This window comes from Anoplopoma fimbria, chromosome 14 (genome assembly GCF_027596085.1).
Source record: "Anoplopoma fimbria isolate UVic2021 breed Golden Eagle Sablefish chromosome 14, Afim_UVic_2022, whole genome shotgun sequence".
NCBI lineage: Eukaryota > Metazoa > Chordata > Actinopteri > Perciformes > Anoplopomatidae > Anoplopoma > Anoplopoma fimbria.
In genome coordinates, this window is record NC_072462.1 from 10,157,078 (window position 1) to 10,174,750 (window position 17,673).

General features: G+C 41.2%; 1 protein-coding gene across 1 annotated transcript in view; it reads right to left on the bottom strand.

Moving 5' to 3' along the window:
• Nucleotides 1-14,578, bottom strand: part of ror2 (receptor tyrosine kinase-like orphan receptor 2) — a 28,755-nt gene extending 14,177 nt beyond the window's left edge. Inside the window, exons 1-4 of the mRNA XM_054613046.1 lie at nucleotides 14,491-14,578; nucleotides 9,722-9,793; nucleotides 2,294-2,590; nucleotides 1,073-1,103 (exon numbers count right to left, since the gene is read on the bottom strand). Coding sequence (XP_054469021.1) covers nucleotides 1,073-1,103; nucleotides 2,294-2,590; nucleotides 9,722-9,793; nucleotides 14,491-14,578 — 488 coding nt within the window. The remainder of the gene's footprint in view (nucleotides 1-1,072; nucleotides 1,104-2,293; nucleotides 2,591-9,721; nucleotides 9,794-14,490) is intronic.
• Nucleotides 14,579-17,673: the final 3,095 nt, after the last annotated feature.

A 17,673-nucleotide genomic window follows, 5' to 3' on the forward strand; every position in this document is an offset into this window, starting at 1 on the left:
GGCGGCCAATCACACATAGTTCTGTTATGTTAAATAATAGCAAACAAATCAGTCGAGAACCATGCAGTCAATCTAACCGGCATCACATTTTTCATTTTTTGAACAATAAAGAACATCTACTATTATTTCACAGACATCTTTGCAATTTAAAGGAAATTCCTTGCAATTAATTAGCTATGTTAAGCTGAAGTTAAATTAAATTTAAAACAAATGGTTAATTGCTAATCAAAATATACTGTGCAGTTTGTAAAAGAAGCTCTGCGCATTTAATACTGGAAACACCGTCATAGTTGGACAGAAATATAGCAGGGCAGTACTATTGCATTTCATTAGATTGTCGCATTGTTTTTGTATTTATTGCATTTTCACTGTTAATACAATTTTGAAGTGATAATATTGTAATGGCTAATATTATTCAAATTAATTATCTGTGCAGTTCTTTAATGCAAGTGTGGATGTACTTACATATGATATTTTGCTGTTTTTTTCCTTAAGTGTCCTTTGACCTTGAAATGTTTTTGTTGAGCTTTATAGAGCTTCCAATTAAGTGTTTTCTACGATCAAAACGTCTATAGAACTTTCTCAAATCACACCTGCAATGCACCCATATTCTCTACTGTTCACTTTTGGCTCAGAGTGTTTTGAACAGTCATGGTATTGTCAAGATGTGGCTACATACACTGCTTCTGTGTTGTGCTGCCACATTCTGATGGTTTTCCTTTCTGCCTTGATTCTGATGGAAGTAGTGTGTTTAGTCATATTTTTGCTAAAGAAGTATACCAGAAAAATGGTTTGAGGGGTTTCTAGGGAAGCTTTCCTGCTGTGAAAACCTAATTAAATTGTAATGCATATTAACTGCCATGGAGCTGTCTACACAGACGCTGTTCTCTGTCAGCGGGCAACAAACATGACTCTTCAAACTTTTTATAGCCACATTCTAGGGTCACATGGTTGGATGACCGCCACTGATGAAAATGTGCTTCATTTGGCCGTCTTCTCCTCTTGTAGCAGTAGGACATTTATTCACACACACTCTGACAAACACGTCAATGTATAAAAGGTGTTCACTTACGTTTCATCTGGGCTGTGTGTGGGCATCTGTCCTAAGAGTCCAAAATAAAAACATAAATAAAACATTAAAAACTAAAGAGAGACCCATTTAGCTTCATGACTCTGCGAGCAAAAGACCACAATGTCTCCTTGGTTACTGAAAAAAGATCCTATAAATATGTTAGACCTTTTTTTAACTGTGCGAGACACATGTAAAGGTATAATATGCATCATTTATAGACTGATACAAAAATAATCACTCTCATTCATGACTTTTTATAGTTGTGTTCAGGACGTTTCTGGGTCAACAAAGGCCCTTTGGTCTGCAGTTGTGTGTGTTGAGTGTGCAGAATCAATGTCCGGCAATGTTGCGTCTTCATCCAGGAAAAGTTCTGCAGAGTTGTGGGTGTGTTTATTTGTGCTTAAGAACGTAACTGCTGGGAAACAATCTGAAAATAATGTTTTATTGTTCATGCTATCGGCGCGCCATCTCTTTGTTCACAGCTCTCTCTCTCTCTCTCTCTCTATACCCGTTGAGCTGGGGAGAAAGGGCCAACATTGAATGCTGTGTGTTTAAATACATTAACCGACAAAAGGCTGCATATTATATCTTTTAGGTTCATTACCATAGACTGTACATAAGAAGTGGACGTAGTCTCTGTGACGTTACCCATTGGTTTGAGGACTTATGTTTTGAAGCCTTCCTCGCGTTTTTGACCTTCGCCATCCTGGCGTTTTGCAACCAGTGAACGATAGTGACCACAGTTGGACTGTGAATGAGTGATGTGGAGACACCGTATACGGGCTATGGTAACGGTAGAGACCTGTCACAAGGTAGCCCCGCCCTATAGCATACCCTGCTTTATGGACCACAATTTACTACATCATGCTGTATTGAGACTTGAAACTAGAGATTGAGACCATAAACTCATGTTTACAATGTTTAATGAAGGAATAAATCAAGAGAGAAGTAGAGTCATTTTCTCATAGACTTCTATACAACCAGAGGAGTCGCCCCCTAAAGGACAGTACTGAGAATGCAGCTTTAATACATGAAGCATTAGCTTCACTTTTCAGGACCAGAGATTTTCACTTGGCCATTACCGACACCAGCATTTAAAGAATTAAGCGTTCTCTCTGCATAAGCTATTAATCTCCTTGGGACCTTGGGTAAACTGATTAAGATCACAAAACAGGCAATCAAGAGGAGTGTTTCCCTTTGAATCATTAATGTGAACCATACCTAGTTTGACGTACAGGACGCCTGTGGCAGAGATGACCTTGAGAGAGTTGGAGGCGACGCACTGATAATAGCCAGTGTCTGTTGTGTCCAAGTCTTGGATGCGGAGCTTGGATCCCGCCTCTATTTTACGGATGGTTATGCGACCCTGCTCCTGGACTACGGGTGCATCGTTTTTCAGCCAGCGGATGGACGGCCGTGGGTTCCCCGTCACCTTGCAGTGTAGCGTGGCCGTCTGGCCCTGGAAGTGGGTGATGTTGTTGACCGGCTCCTGGAACTCCAGGAAATAACCTGGAGGAACTGAAACAAAATGTGAAGCATTAAAACCTACAGAAACCTGACATTCATGGAGCTCAGCATTGTTCCAGGCAGCACATCAACATCAGCTATTTCAATCGGGCTTCACAATCATGTTCATTCTTCATCAAAAGTCCAATCTGATCCATGCAGGTGTACAGCACAGCCATTATAACCTGGCATTTCTCAACATCACTTTGCTGATGTGCTCATGCCAACACCACCTTTAACTGTTGATGCTCTTAAAAAAATTGCATATTTCTGCCAGTGACAGTTTATATTTTAAGATGTTTTCAATTGCGTTGGCGGGGTTCAGTAAAGTTCTTTGAATATCATTGAAATTAAACTATTTGTGATATATGATTTGTAACCTGTGTACACCACAGACAGGGGTTTGTCGATAGTTACAAAATTGAACAATGTTTAACCGCGCAGTTGATCACTGTCGCTCTCCAACAAACCATAAGGTTCCAGGTTCATGGACACAAACCTGTGTGAGCTGAAAACAGCATGGCAGCTTTTGATGTCCTGTCCAGACTGACTGCGCCAGCACATTGGGCTCAGCGGAAAGAAGCAGGCCTATTCACTTAATATGGAAGGCTGTGCAGTGGCAGCCTAGTGCCCAGTGATTAATCAAACACATGCATCACATACTTTAAAAGGCAGCGTCAATAAAATATCTGCTGTTGTGTCTGCTGTCGTATGTCACATCATATTTGGATGTGTATGATAGGCCGACTTGTAGGTATCTCTTAGCAAAAAATAAATAAAGGCCCAGACATCCTCCAATATAAACACAGATTGTGGGCAGCAGACAAGCATGCAGCTCTGTTTATACCACACAGGGCGTCTGTGTGTGCAGACCTGTTCACTCAGTGTGTGTGGTCAGTGCAGTCATAAATGCTGTAGATATGCACAGACGTCCCTGTTAACCTTAAGGGACATGGACAGAAGACAAAACGCCATATAGACTCACAGCTTTATTGAGAGGGAAGATGTCTTGATACAAGAAATTGATATCAGTGACACTGGAATTCCATAATTCTTGATACCAAATTCAATACCAGGGGAAAATGCCTAAACTATCCCACGTTTTTCACAAATGTATTATTAATAACTGATGATCCACCTAAAAGTTCTTGCCAAAAATGAAATTGTACACCATAACATTGAACATGTTGATAATGATTATAATTGACCTTCACCTAATAGTCATTGTCATTGAACAGAGCATGAACACATCATAATGTAACTTAATTCAACCTCTGTACGTTAGCTGTTAGCTCCGTTATTTAGCCAAACAAGACTCTTCTGCCCATCAGCAGCTAAAAGCTAACATTAACTAGCTCTCCTTCGGTCGATTTAAACACTTAATTGTTGTTCACATGTTGCATTATCAAGGAAATGTTCTATTGTCCCCAGGGTGACGGACCCCCATTAGTCTGGAGCCCTGATCCCAGGTACCTACGGTACTGCAGAAAAAAGAATACCATCACGTTTTCTAAATTTTGGCATTGACTTGGTAAACATCGGTTCTGGTGTCATCCTTTGCAGAGCTTAAAGTTAGCTCCTTTTGTAGCAAGCTGTGATTGCAAGGGATTGGGGTGACGCATTGCTGAACAGAAAATCTCTCCTCAATACTTGCAATTGACCACAGGTTTCATCAGATCCTCCTAAAGCTCAAAGAAAGCCAATTTGTACTTTTCACCAACTCCAAAGAGCACTGTGTAGTATTCACTGAATGTCGCTCATGTTCACCGAAAACAGAGAACACGACAGCTGTGAGGCTCAGGAAGTGCCAACGTTTCTGACCATTCTGTATCCTCCTGTACAAACATATCATACACAATGTGATCACTACACGAGTAAAACACTGTCGATTTAAATCACAGCCCAACTGAGACACACAGGCCGGGGATAATCTGAGTTTCACTCAGTCACTGAGAAACAGACCTAACAACAGGAGCTACAGGACAACTGTGTGAACACAGTAGAGTATGATGGGAGGGGTAGTGTTCCTATGACCTGGACTGTCAATGAAGCCTGCTTGTGAAAACTTCAGACTTAACTCAGACCCTAAGAAACTGTGAAACAAAAGACTTAAAGCAGCCCTAACATTAGCCAAACATAATATCAGAGTTCCCAGTGGTGACTAACAAAAAGTAATCTAATGCAGGAGTCTCAGATTCAGTCTTGCTCTTCAGTCAAGAGTGTTTTGATAGGACTTTGGCACAGCGGGGCTGACGCCGGGATGGATTTGGAGATTTGGATTTTGGAGGTTTTTGGCCAGCCCTATTCAGAGAAAGGTCTGTCCCTGATTTACTGAGTGGGTGAGTGAGTGAGAGAGTGAGAGAGTGGCCAAATGCCCGTGTCCCCCCCCCAAGGCCTTAAACCCTAGACCCTCGGAGATTTAACTGACATCACCTGGTAACTGAGTGAGGCTGTAAAGGTTTGAAATGGTGAAAATACGAATGGGACAGCATTTTATCACGTCACCATGACAACGTCATATCATGTAATGTAACGGTGGATATTTATTTTATATACTTAAAATGTCTGTGGAGAGCCCTCGAACACTTTGACAGTGGAACAGAACTAAACCCTCGAGGATTCTGAGGGAACGCACCTCAAAGTCTGTGATTCCGTGAGTCTGTAGGTTAGGTTTGGCCAGTGAGTGAGTGAGCTACACCATTGGTCGGTCGAGTCTTTCCCAATTGGCCGATGCTCTTTCAAAAAAGAAATGTAATGGATCAAACACTGGGATGGAAGAGAAAAGGAGACCTCAGGGAGGGACAGAAAAATACCCAAATTGACCTGACATACCAAGAGGAAAGCTTGATACTAGAATAAAAAAACAAATATTACCGGGACCACAACAGAAAATTAATAAAATATTCTGGAATTCATAGTATGGACACTACCGCGGAGTGTCCATGTAACGATTTAGCCACAATTTAGCACATTGACCATACATGTCTCAGTCATATAGTAGGTTTCAACCTGGTGTTCTTCCAGTACTCTTGCTCCTCTGCTAGGCTCTGTCATGCAGATTACTGTATAAGGAAACAAAAAGGAATGGTTTGGGTGCAGAGACATTGAGAACACACACACACACAAACACACACACACTCAGAAGTCCTCTGGCTCTTGATACCATCTGCATTTTCGAGCAGCAGCCAGGCTCTGGAGTTTACGCAATGGAAAACCGAGATGCGTGCGCAGCTTCCCATCCTGGCGACAACAGAGCTCCAGATGCCACCACGCAGCTCTTTAATTATAACGTCCTCATCTTCACCCTTCATTTAAGGATGAACTGCTTCTCTCAACTCTGCAGTAAAGGAAAGATGAAGCGTGCAGATCCAAAACGGCTTGAATGTTTCTATCAGTTAAAGGACTCAGAACAAATACTGAGGAGTATTCTGACCCTATTGGAATAATGTTGCTCTGCACGCATATATCTGGACGTTAATATGAGGGTCTAAGGATTAAAGTGCATCATATGCTGCACAGATTGTAATACCCTTTGGGGCAAATTTTAAATATAAATATAATTGACTTGACAGATATGTAGCAATGTGATATGAATGGCAGAGTAAGCTGCATGATGTTACATAACCTCACATTCCAGAGCCCTATAGAACTCAGCCGTACCTCTTTCAGGCGTATGTTAAATTTGTCCTCCACATAAAAAATGGAGGTTTAAGCACTGATTAGGAAGAATACAATTACTTATTATTTATATATAGATACTAAAAGCAATGGACCAACAATAGAATAGAAAAATGACTTGTTTAAGAAAATTCCCTTAAAGAAATACAGTATTTTGTACCTTAAAATGGATATAGACTAACGTTACTTGGCGTAAAAGGAAATATTGCTAACATTGTTAGGCATGAAATCATGAAAATGATCTTCAACCAGGTGTAAAATGGAACCCAGTTCACATTGGAATCTTATACTTAGATTTATTACCACAGCAATCCATGTTTGTCGCCAAACTGTGGCTGTTTTATTGTGGATCGGCACTTCCAATTCCCCTATCAAACACCAGTCATTCATAGAAATGTAATGCAATCCTGCAGGGGTATGCCTGCATGCACGATGGGCCCACTTTCAATAATCCACTGGGAGATTCTAAAACCGTCGTTCCTGCTCAAAAGCAACTTTGTGACTAGTAAGGTAGTTTCAAATATCGAGGCCGAAGTGCTTGATTGATCAGTCCTCTCCCCTGAGAGATAGAGGCAATGAAAAGCTGCTTTCTCTAAAATCCAGCTCTCTGGCAAGCTTTTCCAAAGCCTGGTCCTCTTGGACTCCTAGTCTGTTTATCTAACAAATGACTACTCAGGGCACCAAACGACACCAAACGTGGTCGTGTCAGAGTTAACCTAAATTCATATAGGGGGAAATCCTGAATCAAACAAGTTATTTGGGGGGGGGAAGCATCTAGTCTAAGACAGCTGCTGATTAATGGCGCTGATGAGATGTGGTGTAATCTGAGATCTGAGAGCTGTATAAGCTACGTTGTAGGAAAATGAAACCCACAAAAACACACAGCTAAGTCAGAGGAAGCAGATCATGTGAACGCCAACAGAATCAGCGAGCTCATCGGGAGGGCTGGCTCTGAGCTGGGAGCCGAGCTGAATTCCTTGGTGGTGGTGTCAGAGAGGAGGATGCTGCCGAGCTGCAGAGCATCAAACTCTCAACCTCTCCACCATGTGACGGTAACGTGGAGGAGCTCATTCAGCAGAACACTGATACCAACACAACCACCACAGAACGCCAAAGGAAATCCTTCTTCCTATCAGATCCTTCAACATATCCACCACAAGTTTAAAGTATTTTATCTCATCTTGTTTTATATACTCGTATAAATAATACATCTTCTTATGTTTAACAAACATTTGACATTTGAGAACTTTAGCTCATTTTGCTATAACAAAAACAAATGAAGGTTTAGTAGAAAAATGTGTTTATATTACCCAGAGTAAGGTGTGTTTGGAATAGGAACCATCACGTTGTACATATTCTATATTCTCATAATAATCTGTTGAATGAGAGCTGTCTGACTGAATTACAATCAGTGACCTCTGTGTACTCTCTTACTACCTTTACATCCTAAACAACTGGAACTTGTTCTTTCTAAACTAAATCTAAATCAATGATTAAAACAAGGAAAGAATAAGTACATAGACGCTCTGCAGAGTTTCCTTTCTGTTCTAAACACTGACTCCAAACCGTTCATGAAAACTATTACTGCTCACTTCAGTCCCTGGAGAACTGACAGTCTGTGTAAACAGTCCTCACATTGTGCCATTCCATTTCCCTACCCTGGTATTAAACAGACCCTGCTGCAGCAGTATTGAAGCTTCCCCTTAAATTACAACATGATTGATGGTCTCAGGCCAGAAGGCCGGACTGAACACCCACCATGCTGCATGAGCTAAACTGAGGGGACGGGGATTAAACCCCAGAGGGCATAAATGTTAACATACCTGTTTCAAGTCATTAATGAACTCTTAAATGTAGCTCATCATTGCCATGAATTCACTCACACTGACTTGGAGGAAATATTGTCCACTGGTGCTGTGATTAGCACCGCACAGTAAGAGGGTTCTGGGTTCAAACCCAGGGCTTGGGCCCTTCTGTGTGGAGTATTGCATTTAGAGTTTGTTTGTTGCAAATGTTACATGTTTTCCCTGTGTTAATGTGGATTTCCTCCTGTAGTCCAAGGACATGCAGGTTAGGTTAATCAGATAACTTGTTGACTCTAAACTGTAGGTGCATGAATGGTCTATATGTGTGTCCCCTGTGATTGCCTAGCGACCTTTCCATGGTGCTAAAATTACGAATCCTACTATGACCCGCCCTACACTGCCTCTGATTGGCTCGTACTCATCAGAGAAACTCAGACTGAACTAGATGTTCATCACAGTGGAAGAACAGAGCTCCTGGGCGAGTACCAATTATTGATTTTTAAATGGCAGCGCATAAATAAACACATTATTAACAATAAAAAAATGTCACATTGCAGTAAAACAGTTAAAGTGCAAGTTTAAAGCTTTTTTTTACACCACAATGTGTTTTATTCCTTCCAGACCAGAAGCCCATGTTTGAACTCATGTAAACTGAAGTACCGTTGATATAATATATGTGTAACTGCCCCCCTTAATGACAATCATCAATCATTTATTCAGATCAAGAGGAGAAACCATACAGCAGCAGACACTATAAACATGTCTGACATCTCACAGACACTTTGTGGGAATTACAAAGGTAACAATTGGGCATATGATCTGCACAATACTAGAAACACATCATATTTAACAACAACATACATGTGGAAATGAGGGCACAACCCTAAGCAAAGGTTCATTAATGAGGTGTCTGAGGTTTATACCACAGACAGCTTGTTAAAACTGTGTTAAACATCCACAGCCAGGTTAAGCACAATCATCCCTGACCTGGCTCTGGCTGCCATGGCTAAATAGTCACAATACACAGTATATTGACACCTAGTGGGCAACCTTGATTTAATGACCAGAAACTACAAAGATTTAAATAATGTCACACAACTGTTCACACCGTTAACTGTGGGCAGTATTTTTCTGGGGAGATTGGAAAAGACCCAAATGGGCAAATGTCAACTTCTTGCCCAATCGGCACCAATGTGTGAACATTGTAAACATACTAAACATGTGTTTCAGGCGAATTCATTTCTGACCAAACCAGCAAAATGGTGGTTCATTAAATGGAGGATGAAGCCCAAGATTATCAAGACGCCCCCCACCCTCTGTCTCACTCCCTGGGTTCCTCGAGGCCTCCAGAACCATTCCCTCGTGCTTGACCCCATCAACCCACACCATGACCCCCTTCGCCACACTGAACCTGATCCTCATCAATCCCTACAAACACTCCTCAGTCCTTCACGGGGGCGATATAGAGCTAATCAGAACATTCCCATGACCATGACACATTTTCAATTGCACTCCTGTCTGAAGCAAGAGGTGAGGATGTGTCACAAATATGCCCAAAAGATTTTTCAGGTGGGCTGTGTATGGATTACACATATGAGATACAACATATAGATTATTGGGCTTCAACCACTCAGAAAAAAAAGAGAAATATTGATCTTACCTTCAGCTGTGGGTGCAGCTCCACTCTGAGCTTCAGCCAGACCATCTGTATCCACTGACTGACCTGGATCAGCTGCAGAAATAACCATAGAGAGGATACAGAAGTTAGAAATAAAGCCCACATAAAACAAGTCCAACTCGATGGTGGTCCCGAGAGGCTGCAAAGTTTATTCTAAAAGTACTAAAGTGTTGGACAAGAGGAACCACATAAGGAATCATTTCTAGAGGCTTGGCAGTAGTTGAGAGACAAATATGAGGTTTGTTCTGAGGGTGGAGCTTGAAAAGGTCATGGGGCCATTAATATATGAGTTCATCCTCTTGGTAGAAAAAAATGCAATCAGTAACATTCTCTCTAATTGGATAAATACAGATAATTCTAAGATAACGAAAACACAACAATTCTTAGGTTCAAGTGATTATACATGAAAAAAACATATTGGGAATAAACAATATTACATTTCATTTCTACCAATAAATCCTCCTACGCAATAAGGGATTGTTGGATTATCAAACGGTGTATAAAAACCCCATCCCCCAACCGCTCCAATATTGCAAATAGGGGATGCATCTAGGGGTACAATTGGGCCCACCAGAGCAAAATGTACCTCCTAATGTCCAAACTGCACCATGCCAAAGCACAGCTCCACCCCCTCCATCGAGGCAAAGCATAAAATCAAGCAACTATGCCACTCCTTGATGAAAATATAGTTTTAATGGGATTTAAGGCAAAGTTTAACTTTTACCAATAGCTTATATTGTGATTCATGCCATGTAAAGGTCTCAATACGAATTCTGTTTGATGGGTGAGATACCCACAATCACTCTAAGAAGTTATGCTCCTTTCCTTTCAGTCTCAGCACAGCAGCAAGATTGATTGATGTGTCTCCAAATTAAGAGAGGTGCGTGCATATTTAACGCACATTGCTCAGCATTGTTAACTTTATTGATTGTTTAAATATCCCAATGCAGCGACAGACAACGGTGAAGCTGTGACACAGATTCTGAGTGTGAGGGTGAATTCATTCCGAGCCGTCCTCGGGATGAGTCCTGAGAGAGAATAGAAACATTTATTTTTCTGCAATAATATTTATATTCATATGTCCGCCAAGAAGGTTATGTTTTAGGTTTGGTATGCTTGTCAATTTTTCAGCAGTATTACGGAAAAAAACTACTGGCTGATTTTTAAGAAACTTGGGGGAAGTGTGCAGCATGGGAAAAAGGAAGAACCTTTTCAATTTTGGACTGGATCCAATTGACGGGGCGGATACACCAATTATCTTTCACTTTCATTAACATTGCGAGGTTTGCGCTCTCCTTGTGGTCTTCTAGTTAAATATCTGTAGTAGTAGACATTGCTAAAAAATTCAATCAAATTTTTTTGTACTACATCAAGATATGTCGTTCCACTGAGAACATATTTGGGGACATGTATATTAACATTTTGTATGTTGTATTATGGTGTTTTGATCATACAGGTTGCTTCATGGTGAACTCTCCCTTCCTAAACTCCTAAATGTCCTATGTTTTTAAAGGGTTAAATTACCAGATTAACTTAGTTTGTTTAATTTAAGCATACTGAGACCTTTAAGCCTGGCCACTTCTCTCAGTTCGGCTGCGAGTCAAACTAAATTTTTGCTCTGATATACACAATACATATATATTTTTTTCATGAGCAATATGTGTAATGGATACTCTGGCCACTCTGTTTGATTGCTCCTGGCTCTCCCTTGGAGAGGATCTAATCAGGATCAGGCCCATGTGAGGCGACGCGACGTATGGCTCGGCTATTGGCTCCACTCCACTTGGCTTTGGCTCCTGCCTCCACTGTGATACAGAGCATGTGCTTGACAGATGTGGCCGGTTGGAGGAAATTGGTGGTGCTGAGGACTTGCAGTGAACAAAACCATACAGCATTCCTTTTCAGGAGCCTCCCTTCCCGCTAAAGATTGGAGTTTAATCCAGCCCATAGACGAAGGCAGACACGGCCTCTTTCATTATGAGAGGGACGGATTATTTCGCTTCATATCTCTGCATCAGATGCAAATGCTGGATTTGTATTCACCCAAGACATGTCCTCTGAGATATTAAGCTCTCAGGCTCTAACTTTTAAACATCCTACCAGTTATGATCACACTGCAAGGATGAAGTATGTGAGCATCAGAACAAAACCCTCGTCTTTGTTTGATCTCTCCCCACTCAGCCCACTGCTCACATCTGTTACTGATCTAAAAACTTAATGGAAACAACAGAATGTGATCTTTTCCTGAAAGAACATGTGAGAACAGCTAAATGTTCTCAATAAACGGGCTGTCTGATTGATTAGGTGATTTGGTATCATTTCCATGAAGTTGGGGGATCACCAGAGACAGGATTTGTTTTGGATCCGGTTCCAGGTTCATAAAAGACTCGGATTTGCTAAGCTCCAAGGCTAAAGAGCCTCTCCCCAGATCTAAAGTTTCTCCTTAGATTTTTGTTATCAGCATTTGCAGATCATTCTGGAGAGCTGAATTATTCTTAAACTTTGGTGCAAATTATGAGAGCCAAATCCAAAGAGATATCGGAAAAGAGTGATCTTAAATAAGTGAGTTTGAAACTAGATTTAGATTCAATACAATGCTATCAGGCACCAACCCGGCTAATAGCATCCTGAAAACACTTCTCCAAGGACAAAAACTGTGCAACTGTGTTCAGTAATCATCATGACCAGACGGCAACCTGAAAAGTGAAGCCACCAAAAACTAATTCCTCATCATCTGTAGCCTCGAGGACAACTTCCTGTCCGGAGCTGTTGTAATCAAATGCCTCCAATGACAAAGGAAATGCTGCTCTGTAATGTCCAGGTGCTGCAAAATCCTGTTAATGTGACAGATAAGATAAGATAAGATAATCCTTTATTAGTCCCGCAGCGGGGAAATTTGCAGTAGGCTCACATAAACAATGTTTTCTAACACTGTCTGTATCTATTCATAGTAACATTGGGACAACAGCCTAACCACTAGGCCAAACAGGAAAACACAACCCGCTATCACTTGCATCCAGCATAGTGTGAATAAAAAATGTAAAATGCACATTATCTATCTAACCCTATACACTTCTTAGGGAAAAACTATGCTTCAAATCATTTTAGAAGTTGTGACTCACTAACATTGGTATTTTCAAATGGTTTGAGGGACACCAGGGAGTTGATGCCTTAATTGCATGATAAATGATTTAGACAAAGTGTAATATAGTCCCTGGGGCGCTGAAAATAAATATTACACCTAACTTTACTTTGGTGCCACACACAATTTAAATATGTTTCCTCTAACACTCTACTGCTACCATGCCATTGAGCCCACCTATATACCAAGCACCCCACAACACAGTAAAGTAGTTTTTTTTGTCAGACAGTACACTATAAGAAAACGCAGACACACAAGAACTGAGCTGAGCTTCCTACAGCCTGGTAACAGTGGCTGTGATTGATCAAATGTATCCACAGCCTCGGAAAATGAGGGATTGGGGGCTCTAGGATGCTTTTCCATCCGAGGCTGAATACGACCGCTGGCTGCCGCATTCCTCCAGCCTGCTGCCTCCACCATGAAAGAGCCCTTTGAGAGCTGAGAGGCCAGGCCACGACTCCATCTACTGGGGTTTTGACAGAGGGCCCTCTGGCACAGCTCAACACTTTCCTTCCCTCTCCTGTTCAAACTGCTTGTATGTGTGTGTGTGTGTGTGTGTGTGTGTGTGTGTGTGTGTGTGTGTGTGTGTGTGTGTGTGTGTGTGTGTGTGTGTGTGTGTGTGTTTTCTTGCCTCTCAGTCCTCTAACCTTTGTCTCTATTACTCCCCATCCTCCCCCCTCTACATTTCTTCGCCAACCTTTCCTTGAGTTTTCTGCAAGTGTTGTTTTAAAAGCTCACAGAGAGCAGACTGGAGTTTTACAAACATTTCTGTAAGGAAGAGCTACTTTAGGGGCAGACATGATGTTGCTGGCTGAGCTAAACCTCAATGCGCGGAAGCAAAGAACCACACGAGTGTCAAAAAAACTTGACTGAAAACTAAACCACTGCTTTTCCTCTCTCCAAGAATGTGAGTGGTTAATGAAGTGTTATAAAGCTGCAACCAGCCATTCTTTTTTTTTTTAAAGTCAATGTGGAGGATGTGGTTAAGTGTGGTTAATGAAGCACATCCTGCTGAGCAACTGCATTGTTGATGAACTTGTATGGAGCCTTCCCTCCGGGGTGATGGTGCCAATGCATATTCATGTTGGGGTTACCTCTGTCAGACGGCTGGTTGTTAATGGTAACGAGGTGACACTAGGGCCATGTATAGGCAAGAATTTAGTGATACCTGACAAATCATGATCAGGGCTAGGTATCTGTTAAAAAATGACAATCCAGTATAAAAGTTAAATGGACTGTACCGATCTTTTCTAGTCTTCCGACATCTCAAAGCACTTTAAAACTACATGTCTTCATTCACCCATTCACATCCATTCATAAACTGATGTTAGGGGCCACCATGCAAGATGCCACCTGCCCATCAGGACTATCTAACATTCACACCCATTCATACAAGCAATTTTGAGGTTAAGTGTCTTGCCAAAGGACACATCAACATGGACTAAAGGAGCCGGGGATTGAACCACCGATCCTCTGAGTGAAGGACGACTCTGCTCTACCACTGAGCCACAGTCCCCCAATTCCCTTAAAGTGATATCGATAGAGGACTTCATTCGATACCCATCATGTGGACTGTAGCTGTGTGTGAGTCCCACCGCACAGCAGTTACTGCTGACGGAGCGGTCCCCCCCGACCCACAGCGGTGAGACTGTGTTGTCGTTGTTAGCGCTGTTCGCACTGTTAACAATGTTAGCCATCTTCTCAGAAACTCTGTGTAGAAAGCAGTGTGCAGGTGATCAGCAGTCACACAGATGGTAGTTGTAGTGGGCCAATCCCACTACATGATTGTCCCACAACAACTACTAGCAAAACCATGAATATAAGCCTTTTTGTTTTAGATCTGGGTACAAAAATTACAAAAAAGTAGTACAGTGGGATCTGCATTTGCATTTAACATCCAACATTGTGGGAATACTTTTTGACCCTGTGTGCCACCAATCTTTGCATGTAAACTATAAATAAAAAATCAATAGTGTTTTTCAGAATCCATACAGTATCACAAAACATAAATATATGATACTCAAGTGTATCAATATTTTCTTACACCTCATGGTGACACCATGTACTAAGTGCTGGCAAATAGTTGTTGGCGAAGCAAATGTGTGACATCATATCACAACAAGGATGACTAAGAAAAAAGCAACAAAAGTAATCAACATTTTACTACTGCATATTTAAGGAGACAAGCTAAACTTGAGTGGAGGATGCTTGTTGGACAAGCCAACATGTCCAGGCCCCCATTAGTAATTGATGAATGGAGGCCATTCAGAAGGAGCAGCAGTCAGTCAATACAAACCAAAAGGTGGACCAGAACATATTTCAGTGTCTGAAAGAAGTGGGAATACAACACAGCCAAACAGTGCAGGGGATAAAAGTAGATGCATGCAGTGGATATGACAGAAAATAGTCCCCGTGCAGCCGGTAAAATACAGTGGAGACACAGGGAGTGACATTGTATTAAGTCCTCAAAACGTTATGGATAGGACATAGCTTGTTAAATACCTGCAGTGGAAACAAACCATTTGAGTGAATGGAGGCCAACACTCAGGGAAAGCTGACTTGTCACCTTAAACCACATTAAAGTGGTCATGCTTTGTGACAGACAAATCCTATTTGCTTAGATGTTTAGCAGCACAAACTTAGTATACTTATTCAGCCTCTACAGCACTCGCTGGTATTGTGAAAGACTGTCTTCATTCAGTTTTAAGTGCCTTCATTTGCTTCCTGCTCTGAAAGTATCGACACAATCAACTGCATTCTATCTGCTGATCTGGCTCTTGACCTGATGCCGTTCAGACTCCGTATATATTGCTCTGGTCTCAGTGTAGCTGTGGGGGGGGGCACACATTATCTCCCCAGTCCAAACAAGTCAAGTCCTAGTCAACCTCCCTCCTCTAGATATCCAATTCAGACTGCACTGTGTGCCTCCTCTGTCTCTTTGGCCCTTGTCTGCCTCTCAGTTTTCTACCATGGGAGTTATTCAGGGGCTCCTCTGTAACACGGATACGTGCTGTCTTAGAAAGGAAGAAACGCACCACTGTTTTGAAGTTTTATAATGATGCTAACGTTACCAACGGACGTCCCTGGAATCTTCTCAAAGTAGTTATTTTCATACATGTTTTGTTTCACACAGGTATGTTTCAGATTTGTTCTAAAATACAAAATGTCATTTTTCTAAGGAATCATGTCTGTCACTGTCTGTGAGATCTTCATTTTTTAAGGATATCACAGTGTTCATTACCGTGGAAGAGTACCGACATGAAACTGACATCAAAACCAGGTGGCATTACCACCTGACCTCTATATGACTTTGTATCTTAGTTACCTATTCAATGAGAAGGCAAACTGATCACATAGAGGTTTTCTCACATATAGCAAACATAATTATATGTATTCAATCTTCACAGAGTGAAGGAACCGAACACCAACAACATTATCACAAGCTGCTTGGTGAACATACCATCTAAACTACTGGTCACCAGTAACTTCTCTACTATATTGTCATTGGGTCTGAGTAATCCAGGGACTATTCATTGAGGATGCATGCTCTGGAAACAGTTTGAATCTGTTCTTCAAAGTGGATTGAAAACTTTAGTTTCATGTTCTAGTGTGGACGGATGTATGGTGAAGTACTTCTGCCCATGAGTAATATTAGGAAAAGTGTAACTAAGACCTTAGACTTATCGTATTTGTATATCAATGAAACTTTTAATCACTGAAAATATGTTATAGATTCGTTTTTTTTACATTCAACTATAAATATGATGAAATGAATGCAGTGATTCTGACTCGGATAAACTGATGCAGCATGTTGGCTAGAGGAAGTCCTAAGTGGCTGAAAACTTTAAAAGCATACTAACATTTGACTAATGATCCAAAAAGATAATATCAAGCTATCACTTTATACATTGCATTTATGCACAAATGTGTTTTTGTCCCATGCATCTATAAAGCATAATGTAAAGTTCTTATTTTTAAAATCTCACCAGCATAGAAACTAAAGTTTGTCCTGAGGGTTAGAGGAGAGGCATTCAAATGAAATGACATCACATAAAGACAGAGGTTCCACCACCAGGCAAAAATGTTCTCTGCAAAGGCTGTGTGCTCATGAGAGTACATAGAATGGAAGGGATTCATCCTACATGAATGTGTTCAGTAAATACAACAGCAATATGTTAGATACACTACATTTTGGCCCAAGAAGGCACTACATGGGTCCTCTCCTGAGCCGGTTCAGAGGAGGATGGGTAGTCTGAATGTAACGTGCTGGAAAGTGTCTCTGGTCGTTCAAAGGACACTTAACCCGTCCTATCCAACACACAGCATCTCTTAAATGTGAAAGAAGAGAAGGCCGGGTCCCTGAAATTATGACCCCTCATAAAAGCTAGGGGTCAGGGTATCTGATGGAAGTTACTTGGGTGAAAAGAAGCCAGACTGCCCTGAAGCTACATACCATGCACTCATTCACTTTATGGCTCCAACATAAAACAGGTCAAATAAAGGAATACTTCATAAATGAACTCCTTCTTTGAGTATGAATTAATCTTTCGGATACTCCTTTACTATACCATATAACTATAACTATACTGTTAATGAATCTAATAGACATTATCTGCTTTTAAGCATATGTGGGACTGATATTCTGAAGTGACTTTCCATAAAAACTATAAAGCTGAAAACACAAGCTAACAGATAAACGGCCTTCATCATTCCCCAACACATTTCACCCCAATGCATCAAATAGCGCAGCTTGGTCGGTGCTCCGAAGCTTCAAACTATGATGCTCTAGATC